At 39.1% G+C, this 25,611-nt stretch overlaps 1 protein-coding gene across 2 annotated transcripts in view; it reads right to left on the reverse strand.

Moving 5' to 3' along the window:
* crb (cell polarity complex component crumbs) overlaps positions 1-25,611 on the reverse strand; it is a 99,005-nt gene that overhangs the window by 14,528 nt on the left and 58,866 nt on the right. For both annotated transcript variants that reach the window (XM_083109906.1, XM_083109905.1), the window contains 8 exons: positions 24,520-24,830; positions 19,424-19,642; positions 17,809-18,002; positions 12,617-13,600; positions 11,695-11,882; positions 9,733-9,860; positions 6,322-6,472; positions 158-315 (listed from right to left, as the gene is read on the reverse strand). In XM_083109906.1, the coding sequence (XP_082966032.1) occupies positions 158-315; positions 6,322-6,472; positions 9,733-9,860; positions 11,695-11,882; positions 12,617-13,600; positions 17,809-18,002; positions 19,424-19,642; positions 24,520-24,830 (2,333 nt within the window). The remainder of the gene's footprint in view (positions 1-157; positions 316-6,321; positions 6,473-9,732; positions 9,861-11,694; positions 11,883-12,616; positions 13,601-17,808; positions 18,003-19,423; positions 19,643-24,519; positions 24,831-25,611) is intronic.

Raw genomic sequence — 25,611 nt, forward strand, 5'->3', positions numbered from 1 at the left:
GAACCCATTGGACTGTATGGGTTCCTGGATGTTTAACAACACTGATTATAAGTTCTACGTATTTTCTTCTAAGCTTTATTTGATAAAAAGATAACCAGAGAAAGCAATACTACACAAAATAAAGTCTTCATAACAAAATATAACTTAATATTCTTACCTTTTCACAGATACTTAACATATCACAGTTTTTGCCACAATATGGAGAGGGACAATGGCATTTGTAGCTTCCTTCAAGATTTTCACATTCAGCCTCATTGTAGCATGGCCTATGCAGGCACTCGTCCACATCTATCTCGCAGGATTCCCCAGTGAAACCTACAAAGAAGGCATTCAACGCCTCATTTAAACCAATAATTTAAAACCAAAAGAAATGCACAGTAATTTAAAAGTTCTTATCCAAACTGATTAACAAAGAAAACACTTTAAAATACTCATAATTCTACAGGAGTGAATCATTTAATCAAAAAAATCCATTTCTCCCTACAACAATGCAGAAAATTCTGTATTCTGCAAAATTTCAAGGATATTTAGAGACTGCAAGTTATCACTCTACGTTTTTGAGGTCCCTTCGAGACACCTAGACTTTAGAAGAAAGTATGAATTGAAAGACACAGTGGTATCGGTGCCAGGTCAGTTGTAAACAAATACGTACTAGTAAATACGAGGTGTGGCTAGAAAAAAAAACAGATTGATATTGCTGTCGACAAACGGCAACCGCGTCAAGCTCAAGCGGTGCATGAGTGTATAACATGATATCCTGCCTATCGACTGTGCGATTGCCCAGGGTGCACGGTAGTCAGTTCCGCTGTAGCTTGTGGATGAAGTGAACCGTACATCTGTGCTCCGTCGGAAAAATGTTAAGTGTGAAAGTGGAACAGCGTATCAATGTGAAGTTTCTTATGAAACTTGGAAAATCCGCCACAGAAACTTATGGTTTGTTGAAGGAAGTGTACGGAGATGAGTGTTTATCGCACACGCAAGTGTTTGAGGGGTTTCAAAGGTTTAAAGAGAGACGAGAAGTGATCGCAGATTACTTGCATTCTGGACGGCCTTGCACGTCAAAAACAAAATCAAACATTGCAAATGTTGGTGAATTGATTCGAATTGGGTACCCAAAGGTCAAACTGTCAACCAACATTATTTCTGTTAAAACACTAAAATCACACACTAATAGCACGATAAAAAACACTTCGGAGTTCTTCCAAGCTTTCGACTCCTTCACGGAGTCATCTTCAGGGCTGGTCGAGGACAGACGGAGTAGACGCGGTTGTCCTTGCACTGGTGTTACTTCCTGTGTTCGTCGGCAGATGTCCTTGCAGTCTTGCAGTGTTGGTAAGTCTTGTTGAGTTTGGAATGTTGGTTGGAGAAGATGGATTTTTGAGTTTTACTGTGTTGTACCAAGAAGAATAAAGATTTCCGCATAAATTGTCATTGAGATTATTAGTGTTTTTGATCATATGTACCCCTTCCTACAATCGTTATTTCATTACAGTGCTGACGACCCTTTGTGAGCGAGTAGGAAGATGATGACCTGATTTGTGGCAAAGCAAGTAATGGATTCTTCATCAGGAAAATGCTCCTGCCCACACAGCATTGTCAGTCAAGGCTTTTTTTTTTTTTTTTTTGGCAAATCATGGGATCCCAGTGTTAGAACATCCACCCTATTCACCAGATCTTGCTCCGTGTGGCTTCTTTTTATTCCCAAAGGTCAAATTAGCAATGAAAGGAACCAGATTTATGACCGTAGGATCTGTGAAAAGAAAAACAACGGAGGTCATGAACATGGTTTCCAGCAATGGAAGATTTGTATGGAGCGGTGTATCGATAGTACAGTGGAGTACTTTCAAGGGGATAACATTCGTATTGTACAAAATAACCAATAAAAGATTTTGTAGCAACAGTCCAGTTTCTTTCTAGCCACACCTCGTATGTTCTCAAAATTCATCACTCTACTTCTTTAATAGACCATTTCATAGATGAGTAAAAGAATATTCTCAAACTAGAAGTCTACATGTACATAAAGAAATCATAGGTTGAGATTATCTCTATTATCATCGAAAGATGAAATTGGTTCTTTTATTATTATTATTATCCCCAGGAACGATGGGGCTGGTATGTCTGTAGCAAATTTCATTATATTATTACTAGGGCTGAGCCGATACCGATGTATCACTATTGGCCGGGGCTATCGGTAAGTATCGGCTGATATTTTTGCACCGATACTAGCCAATACCATTGTATTTGAGTCACTAGAGGCACGGCCAAAACCAATTGCCTTTTTCCATTTCAAAGTTTCGTTCACCTTTTCCAACTTACCTTTGGTTTTGAAAAAAAAAAAAAAATGAAAAAGAGATGTGCATTTGTTAAGTGAACCTGTACTCAAGTTTCTGGGGACAGCAAGTGCGTGACACAAAGATCTGTACGCAGATAAGTCTCGTGGTCAAGTATCTTGCAAATCAAGCGTAACGTGAAATTATCCCCATAGGAGTTCGCTGCTTCTGTTTAGTTCTCTTCGAAGTGTACCAGGCTTTGTTTGTACAAATGTAATCTCATGTAACAATAACCCCAATGAGGTCCCGAAAGCCAACGGTGCACCTGTTGGTAATCTTTCCACTTTCTTTGGTGTTTGCGGACGTCCCTCTCTTTAGTGACCTCCCGCAGTCAAAAAGGTCATCGCCCATGAAAGTGGTGGACGTGTCTCAGACATAGTACATAGCATTTTCATGGAAATTCAAATACCTGGGCTAACCCCCCTTTTTCTTTCCAACTTTAGACTTTTATTTGTCCCGACTGAGTTTCAGCAGGCATGTTTCGGCACAAGGAATGCAACAGAAAATCAGACATACCTTCCACTCCATCCTCCCCATCCTGCACAGTGATCCTGACACCAGGGACATCATTCGGGGTTCTAGGGTCATCTTCTGTTGCCCCCCCCAACCTCAAGAACAACTTGGTCCAAAACACTCCCCCCTTTCCACACCACCTCCCCAGCTCGCAGGTGAAACAAACCCAGGTCCAAGACCTGCCCCATACTCATCACCTCCCCCACCTTCCTGATCCCCACAGCAGCAGGTGACTTCACCCAAGGGTACGTGCCACTCATCCAGCTGCCACATCTGCGGCAACTTCTACCAGGGTGAAATCTCCACCCCCTTGAACCTAAGGATCAATAATCACCTTTCCTCCACCCAAAACTCTAATTTCACAGTTGCCATCCATACCAACAGCCATAACACCACCTTTAACCACTTGCCTGATTAACCCGAGTTAACTCGGAATTTGTTTTTGCTTTACATATTATTTACCCGAGTTATCTCGTTAAAATCGTGCAACTGCAGTGCACTTTTCTGCCTACCCGGACAGACTCGTTTGAGCTTTAAAAGGTGTTAATTCCCATTTTGGCCACTAGATGGAAGGTGTAGATAGCTTGCTGGCATCTACCGGATTCCCATCACACTACGTAGTTGTCACTTTTCCAGTGGTACTTGTGGTCGTTGAGTGAGTGTAGTGCCAAAACTTACAGAGGAGGAGGAGGAGGAGGAGGAAATGGATGTGAGTGAAAGTGATACAACAGTGGACAGTGTGTGTACTGACGAAACAGATACAGATAGTTGTGGTGGTGTACAGTCGCCTTCCAAAATCTTTGCTTTGGTATATGATTTGTTGGGAAAGGGGTACTGTTTGACAATGGACAATTATTATAACTCACCACAACTTGCAGATCTGTTGATTTCTAAAAAGACTGATGTTTTTGAACACTGAAACGCAGTAGGAAAGATCTACCACAGGCTCTAAGAACAGCCAAATTGAAGAAAGGTGAAGAAGTAGGGTTGCAATGCCGCAAAGTGAGTCATGAAATGGAAAGATAAGAAGGATGTGACATTGTTGTCAACCATCCATTCTGTTGAAATGATGACTGTAACACAACATCACAAAGCAAAAATTAAACCACGAGTGGTGGTCTATTACAACAACAAAATGCGTGATGTTGATCAGCATCTTGCTTCGTACGCCACACCAACGAAGCGTGGCAAAAAGTATTATAAACAGATTTTCTTTCATCTGTTGGATCTGTCTCTTTGGAATTCAACATTAAAATGTGAAGACATTTTATTTTCCACAGTTTATATGCTATTTTGAAACATTTGTAGTACTTTCCATGTATGTATGAGTTAACTCGGGTTGATAATTATGGAGGTTTTTTGAATAGTTTGGTAACCTTATTTGACAACAAAAATAGAATTTCATTACTGTTCCTTAATTGCCGATATCGGTACATTACAAACACACAATTAAAAAAATGTGTAAAATATGGACTACTTTTGGGAAAATAATGGGTCAGGCAAGTGGTTAACAACTGTTTCCGTGTGGCCATCATCAATCTTTTATCCCCCACCCCCACTCTGACACGTCCTTCCACAGGATATATATATATAAGGCATGCATGCCAATATACCCCCCGGGCTAAACCTAGCTAACCAATAACCCTTATTCCTCCTCCCCGACACTACCCACCCACATTGCAGTAAACACTGGTGAAAGTAACTTTGTTTTCTATCTACTGCTTCTGGCAACACTGACGGTAGTGATGCTGCCGTCAATATTCTGCGCCTCTATTCTTCGTAACCACAATCTCTTTCTTCTCCGTTGACATTGCGACCTAGGTCGCAAAATATGAAACCATTTTTTTTTTCGTGTGGTAAGTGTACTGTCTCCTTCATTATTAGTGTGTGTATGTACATACAGGGTGATTGGTAATTCGACCTATTCCTGGAAAGAGGTAATACTAGAACACATTAAGACCCTATGCATCGCGGGTCGGAAATCAATGGGTTTCGAGTTATTGCAGTTGTAGATTTTCGTGACATATTTTGACTTGCGAGCAAAAAACTACTAATTGTGAAAAAACTACTACACCCTGGGCACTTAATCGACATGTTGCTAACAGCTGACGAATGAGTGAATACTGGGAAAAAATTCATGCCCAAAATTCCCATACCCACAGAAAGAAACAGTCATTGGAGCACACGTCATGAAGAAATTTGGAAATTATCATTGAAATCGAAGAGAATTACTCAAAAAAATGGTAACACACTTAGCGTAAAAATTACAGAAAAGCTCTCCAAAAAGATTCAAATGTTGACAACTGGCACACGGGTTGGGGGAAAAATCTGAATAAAAAGCGAAGGCACGTTGTAGACCTCTTTGTAAAGTGAAAAGAAGTTGTTGGTTGTGAGAAATAAAGGAACGAAAATAAGTGAAATAATAATGTTATTTACCAGTCTCATGATTCCAGGTTGTCAGAATTAACTGTTACAAAAACTACAAATCCTGTTCAAATTGCTTCCCCGGTTACGTATGCAAGCATGCAGCCTGTGGCGTACTTCAGACACAGTCACTCATGTTGACACTCTGTTTCTTATGTATTGGGCGGCTGTCATAATTTTCTCTCAACTCTTCTTGGGAATCCACTGGTGCACTGTAGACTAACTCTTTCATGAGTGTTTCCTTTCTTCTTCTTTGATTTTTATATATTTATGTACATGTATAAGTAGAGGCACGCATATGTAGTTTTTGACGAAAACACGAAATGTGAAATAACACATTGCAATGTTTCTGAAAGGTGTGAGGTGCATTTTCCTACCCTGTTTTGTCACGAAATAATGCGAAATGAACTGCAAATTGCATAATACTCTTAAACCTAAAATTTAGTTTATTTACGGACCTGTCACTTTTTGAAGTCAGAATTATCCTGCGAGTTATGCAATTCATGGAAAATTGTTAAATTCTGATGTAAATATTTGAGAAGCAAAAATTGACCACTTCATGCAATATAAAATTAATATTCTGGTAATGACATAAAGGGATTTGTTTATTTTGTGTAGTAAGAGCAGTTTTTAAATCAAATTTAGGGTTATATTCACAATTATAAAACCAAAATGTTATTTTATGTACAGCTTTTTCACTGCTATAACAGTGACATTATATTATATTTACCGCTTTTGAACCTGAAATTGACTCCTGTTTTTGTACCAAAATATTGCTTTTCTATTTACCAAAAATATGTGCCTCTATGTATGTATAAGTATATATAGAATATAACCTTTTTTATTTTAAATTTGGAATTATACAAGTATCGGTATCAGCATCAGTATTGGTGAGAGTATCGGTCCAAAGTGTTATTGGCTCAGCTCTAATTATTACCAATAGTTTGATTTTTATAAGCAAAAATCAGGGGCCGAGAGCAAGTGTATAGTATCACTTTGCAATTTAAGTAAGTACTTACGAGTCACTGTATCATTTCTAAATCACTCAACTTACCAGTTCCAGAACAATCGCATCTATGGTACCCAACATGGTCTATGCACATCCCTTCATTTTTGCACAGTGGTATCTTTTCATATGCACAATCATTAATATTAGTCTCGCATGAACGGCCCTTAAATCCAATTGCACATTGGCAAAAGGGGACCTAAAAATAAAAAGTTATTTATTCCTACTGAAAACATGTTTACAATAAGGACAATGAAATATCTCCATAAAAACTTATCCACAGCACAGGGTATAAAGGAAATATGACTAACACATTAAAAAGAGCAAAAACGAATAAAAGCTTTTATGAGTTATGAGAAGTTTTTTTGATTCTTAATATCCCACATCACATTAAGCTAGAGAAAGTAACAGAGTTATAGTCACAGGTAGTTATTCGAGAAAGTAACTCAGTTATTGGTAGGGACGTGAAGTTTTTGTTTTAACGATAACACTGAAAAGTCGAGAAAAGCAAAATAAAGTGTTTAAAATATATTTGGATAGGTTAAGGAGCGTTTTCGGCGTTTCAGAATCACGAAATAATGCAAATTATGCCATTTTCCAAAATAACACAGAATTTTGCACTTTAATGTTAAAAACGCAGCGAAATATGCAATATAAACTGGGGATAAAACCTCTCAAAGACAGTTACGTACAGCGCTATGAGTTCTGTTACTTCTATTTCAGCTGGTGAAAGTTTGATTCCAAAAAGATTGTCACACTTTACTGCAGTTTGTCTCAGACATCACTGACAGTTCATTGACCTGGTAATGAAATACAATTCACTGCGGGGATCTTCCCAGAAGGGAAGACAGAGCTGCATTATTTTGTACACACTGCAATTGCGAAATAAAATGACATTTAAGCACAACAGAAATGAGAGGCGCAAAGAGAAGAAAAGTAAAGTGGGTGAAACAAAGTGGCAACTTCCTGTCATTGAAGGCATTGAGATCTAAAGAGAGAAAGAAGATAGACCCTTCTAACTGTGGAACCCTTTGCTGAAGCAAACTTTCTATTGGGTAAAAAATGCAATATTTATGTTTAGAAGTTTTTTGTTTTGTTTTTTTAAATGTGAATACAGTGAACCAGTGGCGGAGGCAAGGGGCAGTTTGTCTCTATCACCCATCACTTTGTGCCCAATACCATAGCCTGTAACGGTAAGCCTTCTCAACCAAGAAAAAGTAAATTGTCCTTCCCCCTTCCCAGATTTGGCACCCAATCGCCACTACTGCTTTGAACATTTACTATGATATGTGAAACACCATCTTTGTAATTGTAAACTGTAAGTAATTTAAGAAAAAAAATTGAAAAATTTATCGTATGAGTGAAAAGTGGAAATTTGATTGTGTTCAAAGGTTTTGGGTGAAATCCTTCAACAAACATTTCGTATTTAGTGTCTGATGAGATGAATTAGTTGTCCAAATGCAAGAAATTTCTCACAAAGGTGAGCCATAATTTTTCTTTTGTCATTAAAACTAAAATGTGTCTAAATTTTCCAGAACTTAAGCAACGTGAAAACTTAAGCATAGAAGAAATAGTAGAAACTCATGTAAAAAGAACACAGATTTTAAACTAATAACACCAAATTTTGGTCTAAACTGCAAAAAATAATGCCGAAATAATCAAAATTTATGGAAAAATAAAATGAAAACTTCACGTTCCTAGTTATTGGTAATTTAAAAAAAGTAACCAAACTACTTTTACAGTTACTAACAGCATATGCTGAACCTCATTAACTGGATGTATTATTATTATTATTATTATTATTAAAATGGAAAGCTACACAACTGTATTCACCAGGAAGCTCACTCTTGTAATTGACACCTGCACCCAACATTTGATGTGAGGAGCCTGCTCATGGAAAAACCCAAACAGAAAAAACTACCTCTTACTTGTTACTATGCTCATAACTTGTTGATTCCAACACTGCATCAAGCACACGAAAAATCTACAAACAGTGCATGGAAGATCATGAAATGGATATTACTATAGAATTAAAGTACAAAAATTACAGGTTCTCTGGAAGTTCAATACACCTTTACAAACAGTAGGCTATTACAATTGACAAAATAAAATTTCACACAAATTATATAGAGAACAACCAAATATATTCACACTTTAATGTGTAATGCAAAATAAACACACATCTAAGCCTATCTTAAAGGCTGCTTGTGTAGCCAGCCTCCATGCCAGAGTGGTTAGTGGTTTGAATTCCAGAGTGGGTGGGCATGGGTGTTTTTTGCAAATGTCCCTTCATTAATTTCGTCCTATCATCATTCATCTTCATCTTTGCGATTAGCCAAAAGTGACAGAATAGGAAAGTAAAATAAACCAAATCAATCAAAGTAGCTTGTGTAAAGCAAGTTATTGCAGTTGTAGTTATTGGTACTTATAATCAGCAGGGTGGAGTATTTTCTTCTCCCCCAATGTGGTTCATTAGGATGCATTTATCAATTAGAAGCTTTTCCCTTAGATTTACACATTCTCCAGGCATGTGAGAACCCTAAAGAAAGAATTGTGAATTGATGAAACGGATGATGGGACAAACATAGGTCCCTGCCTTACCCAGAATTTGAGCCTAGGACCCATGGTACTGCAGAATGGTACCCGATCTGACACAGGAAGTTTATCATGATACAAAATATTGAAATAAAATTACCCAATTATGAAAGTCAACCAGAAAAAAAGGAACATTTTAGTGTAAAACACAAACGACAAATGACGTGTGAAAAAAAATGATGGTACAGAAACTACATACCTTATTCCACTTTTCCACATATTCCCCATACCCATTCAAGCACTTATCATAGTACAATACCAGTTTGTTGATACCATTGTTGTACTCTGTTTCTGCCAATGTATTCAAACATGTAGTGACAGCCATCAGCCATGGCAAAGTGGCATTCATCACATCATTACCGTACACTTTCGTTATTTGCTTATGAATTTCACCGGCACAACTTTTCTTGCATTCAGAAAGCTTATCACACTCTGCACCTTGCACTTGGCAGGGTTCTCAATTTTGTCGCACATGTTCAGGGCTCACACTGCGGAGGTGTAGGTAGAGTGTGCTGTGTGCTACAGTCGAATGTTCCTTCTTTATGGAAAGCACTTTGCTACGGCTGTTGAACAGAAAGACGCTGTCACAACATGGTTGAATACATTTGTGGCAACCGAGTACAATGACGGTATCAACAAACTCGTATTAAGCTATAATAAGTGCTTGAAAAGGTATGGGAAATGTGTGGAAAAGTCGAGGAAGGTATACAGCATCTGTACCCTACATTTTTTTGCACATGTCATTTGTGTTTTACACCAAAATGTTCCTTTCTTTCTGGATAACCTCTTATAACAAAACTGCTTCTTAAAATAATACATATCTTTAGTTATGATAATCTCATGCAACTTTCAAGAAATTCCTACCGGTTGGGAAGTATTGCAGAATCCATCATTTTCACAAATACCGGAGTGGTTGCAAAATGGAATGTCACAGTAAGTGCCTTCAAAACCTTCACTACAGATGCAAGTGAAGTTATTCCCATTAGATGGATCTAAAAGAAATTGTACAGTTTTTAAATTTTTTAAATAACAAAAAAAAAAAAAAAAAAAAAAAAAAAAATGAGATTGCAATGTTGTTCTTTATTTTATTGGAACAGAAGGCCTATTTGAACACAAGTTTGGGAAAAAAATCCATGCATGCATGGAAGAAAATAATTTATATAATTTTTTACTTGCCTCTCAATCTCCATTACTGATCACCATTCACAAAAGGTTGTTTTGGACCTAGGCTATTGATAAATAATCTATCAACTGTTGTTTGAGGTTCAAGTTCATTTATACTGGGTGAGTCTTTTAAAAGAGGTCCCATGGAAAATGCGCTCCTTGCATGTAGGTAACCTTGGTACACCGAAGAGAAGAGCAGGTTAGAGAACAGTCCAGGTTATCAGTGCCAAGCATATTCAACAACATGACATGACATATCCTGGACTGTTCTCTGCCCCGCTCTTCTCTTCGGTGTACCAGGGTTGCCTACAAGCAAGGAGCACATTTTCCACGGGGCCTCTTTTAAAAGACTCACCCAGTATAAGCTATGATTTAAAAACAAAATAATGTGCTCTTCCTAACTTAGTCATAGTTCCATGAAAATTTTGATACAAACATTGAGCACATTTTGAATTGAAAACAGTAAAGAAAATGACATTTTGTTGACACACTGGTGAAAAAAATCTCAAATTTCACATGAAAAATCAAGCTTGTTGCATGGATTAAAAATTTCCATTTTAATAGCATTTTTTCAGACCTTCTGCATAGATTCTTTGGCTGCATAGTATCTGAAAGTTCAGAACTGTATGCAGACTTCATATTATGGGAATGTGAGACTCAGTAGTTAATAATTACAGCAGTGGTTCCCAAAGTGTGCACTGCAGCACCCTGGGGCACCGTGGCTAGCTTACAGGGGCACCGCGAAATGTTCCAATATTTTCACTGAAATGATATGATTGTTCCAAATATGTGCTTATTTAGTACTTTTTACACATAAAATGTTTCTGAATTTGATATATGTGTTTATTTTTTAACTTAAGGCAAACAAACTAACCACACTGACTGAGCATTGAAAGTGTTAAATAGGCCTACATTCTGACTTGGTAGCCACGGGGATAATCTTGAAACACTAAGGGTGCCGTGAAACGAAAAAGTTTGGGAACCACTGAATTACAGAGAAACTTTGGTACTCAAGGTTTCCGTGAGTCTGCTTGTAGCACCCAGTGTAAATCGAGGAACAAAAAACAACAGAAATGTGCCAAACAGCAATGCAACAAGTTCGAACGAGGATGGTGGCAGTGGGCTCCAAAATGAGAACATACCAAAACAACAGCTTCGTGGAAACAGTGAGTACAAAGTTTCTCTGTAATTGTTGTATCAGGGTGTCTACCCAAATAACAAATCCAAAATTCTTGACATTTTCATGACCCTTTTTTTTTCTTGGCCTTTTATTTAATCGTTTCCTATTTAGGTATAGTTGGAAATGAAGAAATAGATCTTTCTATTCAATGAAAAACCTCTACCACAAGGCTGGTTAAGATGAAAATTGATATTTAGACTTACTTTAATTATTAATGCATGTAAAAATCAATGTCTCAGACTTCATCCTGGATGGAGAATGACCACATAATTTTAATAACTTTACAAAACTTCATGCATAAGAATATAATGTCACTATATTGTAAAAAAACTTGACCATAAGCATAATTTCTTGACTGGTATGCAAAAAACCTAATGCTGGATAGCATGCTTAATTTTCTTTTTTTAATGTACTGATATCCAAGCCAATGCGTAACATGCCTCCACCAAGGATCTGACCTGGGACTCCTTGAGCAAACTCACCAGGAGTATCTTCACAAATTGAATCCTTCTTGCATGGCTTGTTTTCACATGTCACAATCTTTAACATATCACACTTCTCTCCTGTGTATTCCTCCGGGCAAACACACTCAAATCTTCCCAACTCATCATGGCAAGTTCCACCATTTTGACAGGGGCTCGATGCACATTCATCAATTTCTGTGTCACAGCTGGGAAAAAATATAAAATGTATATACATTAATCACTGTACTTGGAAAGGGATTAACTAATCAGTTGATAGTGACTAAATATGTTTATACTCAAATATTGTTAGAACTGTAAATACATTTTATCACAGTATTTTTTTCATAACTGCAGAGAAATTCGCTTCCAACAAAAAAAAGTACAAGGGCAGATAATAAGGAATAATAATAATAATAATTTATCTCTTGCAACATTATTCATTTGAAAATTTCCATTTTCCCAAATGAATTAATTAAGAAATCATTGTGATGCATATCATGTCATTGATAGTTGTTTGTTTGATTTCGTTTATTTTACTTCACATATCTGCCACTTTGGTTAATTGCAAAGATGATATGAAATTGATGAACACACATAGAAAGAATACCCATGTCCAGGCCAGAATTTGAATCCAGGACCCCTGGCATTGTAGTGCAGTGTGCTAACCACAGCCACAAAGGTTAACATGTCATTAAAAGGCACATGCAGAATATTATTAATGCTGTGTAAAATTATTTCGTAAACTGCACTTCATAAAAACACTTTTGGAGTGTTGTGTACAATGTCATTCACAATGTTGTGAGATAATTACACATTCCTTGAATTTTTTAAGAGCTAGATCTCAATAAACAAATGCAGATTTTAAAACCAAGTACGAAAAAATTGTTAAATGAAATTAAAAAGGAAAAACAACAAATAATAATAATAAAAGCATACTTACAGCCAACCTTCCCAGCCAAGTTCACACTTGCAAGTATAATTTGCAATGCCATCAATGCACGTTGCATTGTTCTGGCATATATTGCCCTCACATTCATTAATGTTTATTGAACAGAATTGTCCTTCAAATCCTGATAGGCAGGTACACTGATATGTATTCGTCGGATCTTGACAGCTTCCATTGTTTTGGCACTCGTAATCAAAACACAGAATGCATTGAATATCAACGTAATTGTTTACTTCAGCGATCATATAGAAGTAGTCCCTCGTGTGGTTAGTTGTTCCAAGCTTGTCTTGCAAGAAGAAAGGAAGAAGAAGATTGCCGATTCGTATTTCCCCCAAACAGCCCTTGTAGTGGTCAGTGTGAAGATGCTCCGCACCATGAATGTCAACATCGTTCCCTTCTAAATTGAAATTCGTGATGCCGCTGTCCGTTATCCCAGATTCAAAAGAATAGGAAGTCTGCTTGCCGGTAGAGAAATCTGAGTCGCCGCTTCCGACAATGATGTTTCCATCCAAGAGAGCCCGCCAGGTTTCATACGAAAAAGAGTTATTCGAAAAGGCAATGTCCTTGTTTTTGAAACCTCCCCTGATTCCGTTCTCAAACTGCACAATTACGGTGCTCCATTCGCCATCCGGCTCGTCCTTCTTAAATGACACGCTCTCTTCGTTTTCAAACTTCCACGAAACGGTAACTTGATCAGAGTGAACCGATATTGCAAAGAAGCTCGAATCCTTACTGATGTACAGGACAGTGCCGCCGGTCATGCTGCGGTACGTCACCTCCAAGCTGTCCATCAGTGTCTTGCTATCTGGGCTCAGAGCATAGTGCAGTGAAGAATTCATCCCATTGAATGTTGCGTTTGCAATGCACTCGAAACCATTTTCAAGATTGTGGCATCTACTTCCTGCAGGGCATTCCTGCAGCTGACAGAACTCCATCTCATCGCAAATTTTTCCTTTGTATCCCCGTGGGCACTTGCATCTGAAATACAGCATGAGACAGAATTTGAATACACATTGCAGAGCTTTCAGAAATACATAAGGGAGCGTAAAATACTTTACAATGAAAGTTGTCATGTAAGAAACGGCACCCACTCACTTTCACTCAATATTTTATTAAAATTTAAAAATGTTCAAGAATATACTCGAAGAGAAGTTTAAATATGACAGTAAAAAATTTCTCACATCATGTGCTGGAAACATTTAAAGTAAGTCATGAAGTTTTCTTGGCAACGAATGATGAAAAGATTTTCTCAGGCTATCGACCAGACTATTTCCACAACTCACCTGGTCAATAGCTTGAGAGAATCTTTTCAGGAAACATAGTTGTTAAAATAAACACAGAACGATAAAAAACACACTAAAACTTTTTCCAAGCTTTTGATTCCATCTTGAAGTCATGAAATTACGATGAAGTGGATGTGGTTGAAGTTCTGCTGCGCTACTTGCTGTGTCTTCACTGTGTCAGGCACAGCAAGTAGCACCCTAATGATGATTCACTGTGTGTGTGTATTGTGTTGATTTTAACAAAAAGTACAGTGAACTCTCGATTCTACAACACCGGGTATAACGACCCTCTCGAAGTAATGACCCTTTTCCCGGGAACCATGAAAAATGTAGAAAAAATTAGAAAAATTTGGAATAAAAGTTGAAAAATTGACGGAAATCTGCTGCAAAATGCATTGTTTTTTTCTTCACTCATTCCCTTTACGAGCGCTCTACCGCTCACAATTGGGTCTGAACTAAAAATAGACACCACCACACCATGCTTGAGTGATATCCAATAGCACTTGACCTCTGCTCTCCCCTCCCTCAAGCGCACCAATGTTACCCTGCACCCGACAGCCCCTACCCAACGCACCAGGCTTGCTCTTGGATACGCGAGAAGAGAAGATCGAATGTGCTTAGATGTTATTTTAAATCGACTTGACTTGTTTCCTTGTCCTAAGTAAGAGCTGCTGAAGAGCTGCTGAAAACTCACAGAGGAGGGGTGGGGGGAGCAGCCTGAAATGACTGCTGAACTTGCAGTCTTTGTTTATGTGTATGGCAGGTCAAGCTCTTTCATCGATAAATACACCACCTTGAGAGATAAGATTGCAGGAATGTTTGAAAATACAGATGCGTGGCGCCTGGAAGTCTGACCCATTTGTCCAGCTCTGACCTAGAGTTCAGCAGGTTCCCGTGAGTGAGCAACTCTCGGCCTTGTAGCTGACAACTTCCGGTAACCGCTTTCATTCAAAGCGAGTTCTTTGTTCCCTGCAACACTTCATAAAAAAGCGAAACTGTTAGATAATCAAAACCACATAGGCGAACTAAAGATCGTCAATCCGCTTAATGCGTTGTCATATGGGTTTCCACAAAAGTTTACTTCGATCTTACATGCATCATAACTCCCGTTTCCCACTTCATATGTTTTCCTAATTGTGTTGGTCGTAATATCTGCCAAAAGAGTGTTCCGTTGGCTGACTGACTTCTCCCTCTTTTCCTGTCAGCAAACGTGGGGGGTGGGGGTGGGGGGTGGCGATGCTGATTGTTTCAGCCACGATTTTCTTGCTCATTTGTGCACACGGGCTGATTACAGGCGAGGGTGGAAAAGGACCCACCCCTATTCCTTTCCTTTGACATCTAAAATGGGGTAACCAGTTCTGGATATATTCTTGAAAACGAACAAAAACCATAGAACAAGTAAAAAAAAAGTGACCCTCCCCCCTTTCCCCAGCTCATTCTCCGCCACTGGTGTGCACGGATTTTTTAAATTTTTTTTTTAATGATGATGTTGTCTGCATAGGAAATATTGCCCATATTATTGTCTGTTGCATGGTAAAACGTAAAACAAGGGTCATTTCTTTCTTCTTTTCAATGCTGTTAAAAGTTCAGTCCTTGACAGTTGCGTTATCTTTAAAATGCAGGGATTTTTCTCTTCCGCCACCTGTTGCTCGAACTTCCAGCTGGTCTCCTTGTTTTTACATGCAGCTGGCACCAGTGTTTTGTCTAGCGTCTGCAAAGCTCTTGCTTGCCGATAACAGCAATGACTCATCCAGTGCGAAGTAAAAAGTTATTGTTTTGAATCTCGCAAAGCTGTTTTGATTTGAGGATAAATGCGATCTCCAGAAAGGAAAACAAGAGTTAAAATAACTTCATGTTCTGTGCCTTCTGATAAGGAAATCTGTAAATTAAATTTGCATCCGCTTTTCTTCAGAACCATTCATGTGAGAAAAGGGGTGTAAGGGGTGATTTTCCATGTAGTACACCCAACTGTCAACCTCACTTCCACGTTAGTACACCCTGGACTGCGTTTTGCAGACGAACGAGGCTCTGGCGACTGGCACACGGGCCAGTATAATTTTGTGTGTGTTGTCCTGTTTTTTTGTCCTTGTGTGTGCTGAGGACCCTTTACAGCCTCAGCTTTTAACGGAAGTCAGAACATTTTAAGCTTTTAAGATTTTACTTATGCAACGTTAGAGTTGTTCTTTGTAAAGATAAGGGGCTGGGCCCCGTATAATGTGACGGGTGCAAAATAGCCTAAGTGCTGACGCACCCAAAATTTTAAATTCAAATTCAAATTCAAATTCAAATTCATGTGAGAAAAAAAAGTGTTCAATGTAGGAATTGTCGCTGAGACGATTAAAAAGACATTATTCAAGGGGAAAACGTTAGGATAGGTGGGTGTTTGACATCGAGAATACTCCTAAATCCAACATTAAATCGTCCATTAACGTGAGAGTAAATAACGATCTACCATTTTGATATGTGAAAATGCACAGTTTCATAAAGCTTGTTTTCAGTTCATTTTATGCTGATGGGCTAATCGGGACTAAATATACAGTTTAAAGTGAAATTCAATTCCAACCCGAATGATTATAGACACCGACCCTGTTTAATGAAGTGTCCTAGAATACGCATTGGGTGAAAACAGATGTCAAGTTGCACGTTTCCTTTTTCATGCTGGATTACAATAGAAGTCAATGAAGGAGTTTGGACTGCTCCCTTGAATGGGGAGGAGGGTGAATGAAGTTGGTTGAAGCAAAGCAAAGTGACTTTTTTTTACGATGTATTTTACACAGCAGAACCAGAACGAAAATTACAGCCCTGCCTTTATTTTTTTTGTCTGGTGCGTAGAGAGGTTGTGTTGTTTCTCCAGAGAGATCTAATCTTACCAGTTAATCTTGTAACAGACAATGCTCCAGTAGACCCGTATAAAATCCAACATGCATTCTGCATGATTATCTCTCGACTTTTGCTGGCACCAGTCTGACTGGTGTCAAGATTCTTTGAGTTTCGCTTGCAATAAGCGAGAGATTGTTTTCCTTTCCATTGGTCTCAGTGCAAACGGGTTTCTCATGAACTAGAATTGTAAAAATTTCCTGGAAAAGCAACGACTCTGCACAATTGAAAGAAAGTAACATTATTTTAAATTCCTTTTTTTTAAAAACATTTTCATGTTCTATTTTCCTTCTCACAATATGCATCCTGTGCATTACAGGTTGTATAACTACCAGGATAAATGGTGTTACTATCTCCTATGAATCTTTGTGTCAGTTTGAGCTCCATTTAAGCTGAAAATTGGTGCAAATTCCAATAACGACCCCTTCAAAATAACGACCCTTTTCCCGGGAACTGTGAAAGGTCCTTGAATCGAGAGTTGACTGTATTAATATTAGTCCTGAATGAGAGAAAATTCATTGAACTTCAAGGTTGCTACTTCAGGGTAAATAAAATTGCACCAAAATGTTATCTTTTTAGATTTAGTAATGCAAGGGATACCATTAATCAATGAACATGGGTGAAACAGAAGACCATAACTTGTATTGAATATAGCCTCAAAATTATGAGAAAATGACAAGATGATGGATGATATATTAGTTAGAACTACAATTCTAAGCACTATTAATTTTCTATTTTCTTTATCTTAGAAATGTCTTTTGTTTTTTACCTCTTCTAGAAATGAAGCAAAAATTAAGGTTTTTGAATATAAATGCAAAATATAATGTTCTTAAAAAATGTTGTCCGTTTTGTAGGATTTAGGTTTTAAGTCTAGACAAGTGAGAACATCTTTATAAAAAATAAATAAATAGTCAGAGAAATTGTAGAATTGAACTGCAACACAGACACAATCACAAAATCTATTAACTAGGCTAATGAGATTTGATTACAGATTAGTAAAAAAAATAACATAACAAATCTACTTACTCAAAATCATTCCACGTGACAACACAGGAGCCATTGTGAAAGCATGGATTAGAAACACAGGTGTTATCGGAAACAACTCCTTTCAATATGGACCCCTCTGCAAATGACACATTCCCAAATGATTGAGGTAGTTCAAGATCTTGCACGTCCAATTTGAAGAACTCAACAACCATCACATGTGATCCATTAGTGATCTAGAAGAAATTACATAAACCATTACGATGACAAAATACAGCCCCTATTACAATACAATTCTAAGGCTAGTATCAGAGTGGTGATCAGTACCACGTGACAGTAAAGCAGTAAGCTGCACAAACCAAACAACATTGGCTACATATGATCTGGATATAAACCTTTCACAATATAGTGGCATGAATGACATGTTGCAGAATGCTATACATATTTTATTGAATCATCTTCATGGGCACTTGCGCATGACTTAAAGAACTTCAGCATCAGATTGCAGATACCTAACCTTTACCTACTTCAGCATACCTAAAGTCATCATCACTGATGATGAAAGTTGCCTACATCAGTATGATATGGAAGGCAAATAGGCCAGCACCTTTTGGAAATTACCCTTTTCTCTGACACTAAAGTAGGACAGTCATTAATTTGGCAGGAAAGGTAATAACGGTTACTTTGCTTTAACCCAAAAAAATGGTTTACTAACATGAAGTGTACCAAATTACTGGACAGTATTAAGAGACTGTTTTGAAGAACCTGAAAATGCCGAGAGGTGTACCCATCAGGTTGGTATCTCCATTGTGAAAATGCTAGACCACATGATATTTACTATTATTTGGCCAAGATAAAATATTGAATGTGTACCCCACCCTCCATACAGCCCTGATCTTTCTCCATCGAATTTTTAGTCCCCTCACCTGAAACTGCAACTAATAGTAAAATGTTTTGACTTGACTGGACTTGTGAAGAAGGCAGAGCTGTTCTGCAGATTATGTCAAAGGAAGGGTTCCAGTATGTATTTCAAGTTCAGCAGACCTGTGGGCTAATTGCATTCAAACCGAGAGCAACTATTTCGAAACTTGGGCCTTGCCTAACATCTTTGGTGAGTAGTAAATTCATTCTCATTTTTATTGACTGGCTCTCATACCACTGTTACAAAAAGCAAAATGGTATTTTAAAAAATCAATCTACTTGAAGAATAAAGCATGCAAATAAATATTTGTTAGGTTTGGAACAATATATTTTTCATGTGCACATCACTTGTCAAATATAACAAGTTTCCACATACCAGATTTTGTGTATTTCAGGAGAGTGGGGCCAGATATTACCTCTGGAGCACACTGCTTGTTTCAAAGTTAGCCCATGGCACAACTGTAGCCTTCAGATTTTGACCTAAGAGTTAGCTACGTTTTAATATGAAAACCTGCACAGAAAAGAACAAACCAATTTTCTTTTACTCTGATAAGCTTACTTTTCATTTTTGCGTTATTCAACTCCATTAATATCATTACTAGAAAATTCCTAGTAAGAGGAATTAGTCCTCATGTAGTGCAACTATACTACTCATCAAGTTCTGATCCTATTCTACGACCCCATCACCAGACAATTAATCTATCCATCACCTATTTTGATTGAACAAAAAACAAACCTGTACATCCTGGATGATTCCCTTGAAGTAGTTCCTTCCGAGAGCAGTCTCTGCAGTTCTTTCCATGTCGTCTACTTGTCGCAACAAACGGGGATTCCCATGTGGCATGCCTCCAAGATACAAAACCTCCACATTAAGCTGGCCTGAAGCACTGATGGTCTTTCTAAAATACTCCGTTCCATTTATTTTTACTTGAACCAACGTCACATTCCGAACAACCTGTTATAATACCAAAACGTTAAAATAAGAAAATTTTCAGAGATGATGGAAAGATATGCTCTTTTGTCAACAAAGCATAAGTTAACTTACATAAAAAGTGAGAATACAACATGCAATTAGAAGGGGCATGCATATTTCGTTTTTCATGAAAACTGAAATGTGAAACATTTCAGTGTTAATTTTTCATGTTTTTGAAAGGTGTGAGGTGCATTGCTACCACGTTTTGTCATGAAATGATGCAAAATGAACTGCAAAATGCAAAATAAACTCTTAAACATGAAATTTTGTGTTTATTTACCGATGTGACACCTTTAGAGGTCTGAATTATCCTGTGAGTTATGCAAATGACAGAAAATTGATTAATTCTACTGCAAATATTTGAGAAGCAAAAATGGACTCCTTTACACAGGAATAAACTTAATACTCTGATAACTATTAAATGTGCTTTAAAAGTGAAATGTTAATTTTGTGTAATAAGTGTAGTGTATAAATCAAAGTTAGAGTTTTGTTCACCATTTTAACACCGATATGCCATTTTATATACCACTTTTGATCCCAAAATATTTTTGTACTGATATCTTGATATTTTATTTACCATAAATAAGTGGCTCTAGAAATTAGCAATTAGAAATCTTTGGTACCATTTAGGTACAATTTAAGGCAGCTTTCAGACTAAAGCAATAAGTGAAGGGTGACAGGCACCTCCAGTCTAAAAAAGCATTTACTGTGCATGCATGACCAATAGAACACAATGCATGCTATTGAGAAAACAACCCAGTCCGACTGACATGCAAGCAACAAGTGGCACATGCTGCTTGTTGCATCATTTCAGTATGGAAGGTTGCATTTATTTCTAAACGTTTGTTCCAAGCAGCGGCGGCACCAGGGTTAATCATCTAGGGGTATTGGGGGGTTGGGGGTCAAGGAATGAAATTTTGGGGGTGCAATGTTGAAAACAAACCAAAAAATGAAACATGCATGTATGTTTTAGTCACAAAATCAAATTTTAGTAGTCATCTATGATAATATAATGATGAAACTGAAGAATACTGGCAACTTGCTTTATTTTGGCATGATTTTAGCACAACAAAGACATATTCAGAAATTTGAAAGGAACAAGGGAGGCCAATGATATACATGGACAACCGGATAATATTTTTTCAGGGAGAGGTAAGCAAGGTATTTTTTCACGGATTGGGGGTTCAAACTAGGTATATTTTCGCCACTAAATGCGAAATGCTGCTCCCAATAAATTAAAATGTATTAAAATTTTCACAGATTATAATATAGGGATGGGCCGATATGAAATTTTGGCCGATACCGATAAGTAACGATATAAAATTTACCAATGCCGATAACCGATATTCTACCGATCCGATATAAAAGTAGAAATGGTCCTTGAAGAACCTGAAAGGTTCGTTGACCTCCTTAATAAATGTGTTTCAAGGTGACTGCAGTGAAAAAGAAATTGCCTATTTAGACATTTACTTTCTTATAAATTAGGGCATGGAGATTATCCATAAAAATTAGAACAAAATGGCAGATTTTTGCACTAAATTATCAAATATTTATCGATATATCGGATCGTAAAATAATCGGTAATTTTACCGATATGCCAATATCGGCCGATACCGATAGAGTACCGATTAACCAGTCCCATCCCTAATATATATATATATACACACAGGAATAGGGTTAGAAATGGTGCCAGAAGGGCGGATAAATACAAATAATGAAGGAGACAGTAAACACGTACCACACGAATAGAAATAATTCAATATTTCGCGATCTGAGTCGCATTTTCAAGAAGGTAGATAAAAGATCGACGACACTGTGAGTAGAGGCACAGAATACTGACCGTAGCGTCTCTACGGTCAGTGTTGCCAGAAACAGTTGAAAGGAAACACGAAATACTTTAGCCAGTGTTTACTGTACGGTGGGTGGGTAGTTTCGGGGAGGAGAGGAAAGAGTTACTGGTTGGCTAGGTTGAGTCCGGGGGGTATAGTGGCGTGCATGCCTGCTATATAGGCCCTTTCCCATCGCCCGCGGAAAGATGTGTCAGAGCGGGGGGGGGGTAAAAGGTGGATGATGCCAACACGGAAGCAGTTATTGAAGGTGGTGTTATGGCTGTTGGTGTGGATGGCAACTGTGAAATCGGAGTTTTGGGTGGAGGAACTGTGATTATTTATCCTTACATTCAAGGGGGTGGAGGTTTCGCCTAGGTAGAAGTTGCCGCAGATTTGACAGATGAGGGTGTAAATTAGGTTGGATGAGTGGCAGGTGCCCTTAGGGTGAAGGGTGAACTCACCTGCCGCTGTAGGGATCAGGAGGGTGGGGGAGGTGATGAGTATGGGGCAGGTCTTGCATCTGGGTTTGTTGCACCTGTGGGCTGGGGGAAGGGGTGCGGAAGGGGTGGGGGTGTTTCGGACCAAGATGTTTTGGAGGTTGGGGGGGCGACGGAAGACGACCCTAGGTTTTTCCCGAAAGATGTCTCTGGTCTCGGGATCACTGTGCAGGATGGGGAGGAGGGAGTGGAGGGTATGTCTGATTTTCGTAATGTGAGGGTGGTATTGGGTGATCAGAGTTGGAGGGTTGGTTTTGGGTTGTTTGGTGCGGTTGTGGGAGTTAGCTCTAGTGATTTGTTTGTTGATGAGGGTGGAGGGGTAGCCACGGTTGGTTAGGGCTTGGTGCAGGCGTAGGTTGTAGTTTTGGCGGGATGAGGGGGATGAGTTGAGGCGCTGGCCTCTGAGGGCAAGGGAAAATGGGATGGCTTTTTTGGTGTGGTAGGGGTGTGAGCTGGAGTAGTGGAGATACTGGAGGTGGTTGGTTGGTTGGTTTGATATGTATGGATGTTTCCAAGTGGTCTCCCGCAATGTGGATGTCCACATCGAGGAAGGTCACTTGGTCTTTGGAGTGGAACCAGGTGAATTTGAGGGTGGTGAACTCATTTAGTCGGTTTAGGAATGTTGTGAGGGAGGGTTTGCCATGTGTCCAGAGGAGAAAAATGTCATCAATGAATCTAAGCCAGAGGAGTGGTTTCAGTTGCTGGGAGTCAAGGAATTCCTGTTCCAGCCTGCCCATGAACAGGTTGGCATAAGAGGGGGCCATGCGGGTACCCATAGCTGTGCCACGTATCTGCAGGTAATGTTGGTCACCGAAGCAGAAGTTGTTGCAGGTAACTAGCCAACCTTGTACTTACCTGCAACAACTTCTGCTTCGGTGACCAACATTACCTGCAGATACGTGGCACAGCTATGGGTACCCGCATGGCCCCCTCTTATGCCAACCTGTTCATGGGCAGGCTGGAACAGGAATTCCTTGACTCCCAGCAACTGAAACCACTCCTCTGGCTTAGATTCATTGATGACATTTTTCTCCTCTGGACACATGGCAAACCCTCCCTCACAACATTCCTAAACCGACTAAATGAGTTCACCACCCTCAAATTCACCTGGTTCCACTCCAAAGACCAAGTGACCTTCCTCGATGTGGACATCCACATTGCGGGAGACCACTTGGAAACATCCATACATATCAAACCAACCAACCAACCACCTCCAGTATCTCCACTACTCCAGCTCACACCCCTACCACACCAAAAAAGCCATCCCATTTTCCCTTGCCCTCAGAGGCCAGCGCCTCAACTCATCCCCCTCATCCCGCCAAAACTACAACCTACGCCTGCACCAAGCCCTAACCAACCGTGGCTACCCCTCCACCCTCATCAACAAACAAATCACTAGAGCTAACTCCCACAACCGCACCAAACAACCCAAAACCAACCCTCCAACTCTGATCACCCAATACCACCCTCACATTACGAAAATCAGACATACCCTCCACTCCCTCCTCCCCATCCTGCACAGTGATCCCGAGACCAGAGACATCTTTCGGGAAAAACCTAGGGTCGTCTTCCGTCGCCCCCCCAACCTCCAAAACATCTTGGTCCGAAACACCCCCACCCCTTCCGCACCCCTTCCCCCAGCCCACAGGTGCAACAAACCCAGATGCAAGACCTGCCCCATACTCATCACCTCCCCCACCCTCCTGATCCCTACAGCGGCAGGTGAGTTCACCCTTCACCCTAAGGGCACCTGCCACTCATCCAACCTAATTTACACCCTCATCTGTCAAATCTGCGGCAACTTCTACCTAGGCGAAACCTCCACCCCCTTGAATCTAAGGATAAATAATCACAGTTCCTCCACCCAAAACTCCGATTTCACAGTTGCCATCCACACCAACAGCCATAACACCACCTTCAATAACTGCTTCCGTGTTGGCATCATCCACCTTTTACCCCCCCCGCTCTGACACATCTTTCCGCGGGCGATGGGAAAGGGCCTATATAGCAGGCATGCACGCCACTATACCCCCCGGACTCAACCTAGCCAACCAGTAACTCTTTCCTCTCCTCCCCGAAACTACCCACCCACCGTACAGTAAACACTGGCTAAAGTATTTCGTGTTTCCTTTCAACTGTTTCTGGCAACACTGACCGTAGAGACGCTACGGTCAGTATTCTGTGCCTCTACTCACAGTGTCGTCGATCTTTTATCTACCTTCTTGAAAATGCGACTCAGATCGCGAAATATTGAATTATTTCTATTTGTGTGGTAAGTGTTTACTGTCTCCTTCATTATTTGTATATATATTGTTTTTTTGCATCAGCTGAAATGTGTATTTGGGTCAAAAGAGGATTTCACTTGCTACTTATCTTGTTTGTTTGAGGGGTAATAACAGGGCAGGTTGATCCACTGGAGGGTGGATACCAATCTAGAAGAATGGACCCAAAAGTTACTGTATACATTTACTTGCTTTTACACTCTTTATAGATTTATGCACAATTAGGCTTTGCCAAACATTAAGCATCGTACCTGAATAAGATGATTGTATCCATCGTCCAATTTTACTCCACTTACAGGATATTTCTCAGGGGTGGCATTAAACTGCAAATGGACTAGAAGTTCTCCGGCTTCTAACTCTGCTTCGATTAATGTTTCATCCTGGAAGGAGACACTGTCTGGCATTGAACCAAGGTACAGAATGGTTCCTGTGCCCTTCCTAGTTCGAATGAACATGGATATATCCAAAATGCTTCTGACAGCCCTCCGTGCCTCCTCGTTCACTAACACAGTAGCAAAACTGTCCGTGGTGTTCTCATGCCCAAATGTTGCTGCCGTTAGATCTAATAGACAAGAAAAATCAAAAGAATTATATAAGAGACACTACTAAAATTGCTGAAGACAACAGAGTTAAAAATATAGGGTCAACTGGGGTAATTGTGAACGCGAAAAACAAATTTGTACTTTGAATGTTCAGAACTCAGAATGTGTATTGTTAAAAATCTTTTTTTATGGATAACCAGAATGCATATGCTCTTTTGTTGATACAATAAAAAAATTATATTGAAATGTTGCATAACTACGGAATAAATTGATGTTCACAATTACTCCTCCATGTTTTGGGAGATTATCAATTTCTGGGGTAAATGTGAACATGGTATGTCCTTTCTACAAGACCTGTCGAGTGTATCTGTGGGGTATTTGTGAATGGATGACATGTGGATCAATGATGTGCACAAACATTGTCAGTAAGTGTTCAATGTACCTATGTTCACAAATACCCGTGATTTTTTACCATTACTTTAAATGGGGGAAATGAAGACACTTTTACTTTTTGATATTTCTCCAAACATATAAACAGGACACAAGTGTACAAATAAATATGGGAAAGAAACAGTTGTAAGAAACATTTCATTTTTCCTTTTCTCTGGAGTTAACTGAACTTTGTGCCTTGTTTGAAGAAAACTTACAAGTAGCCTCCTGTACTAATAAAACAAAGGGAAAAAAGTAGCCTAATGTGACTGAAAAAAATCATATTACTGTATATCATATTTTCTGCATAACATCTACCCTTCCAGGAAATACGAGACACAGTTTTCTCTGAAAATATTTTGTTTCCGGGTC

The sequence above is a fragment of the Lepisma saccharinum genome, chromosome 23, assembly GCF_977018435.1.
Source record: "Lepisma saccharinum chromosome 23, izLepSacc3.1, whole genome shotgun sequence".
Lineage (NCBI taxonomy): Eukaryota > Metazoa > Arthropoda > Insecta > Zygentoma > Lepismatidae > Lepisma > Lepisma saccharinum.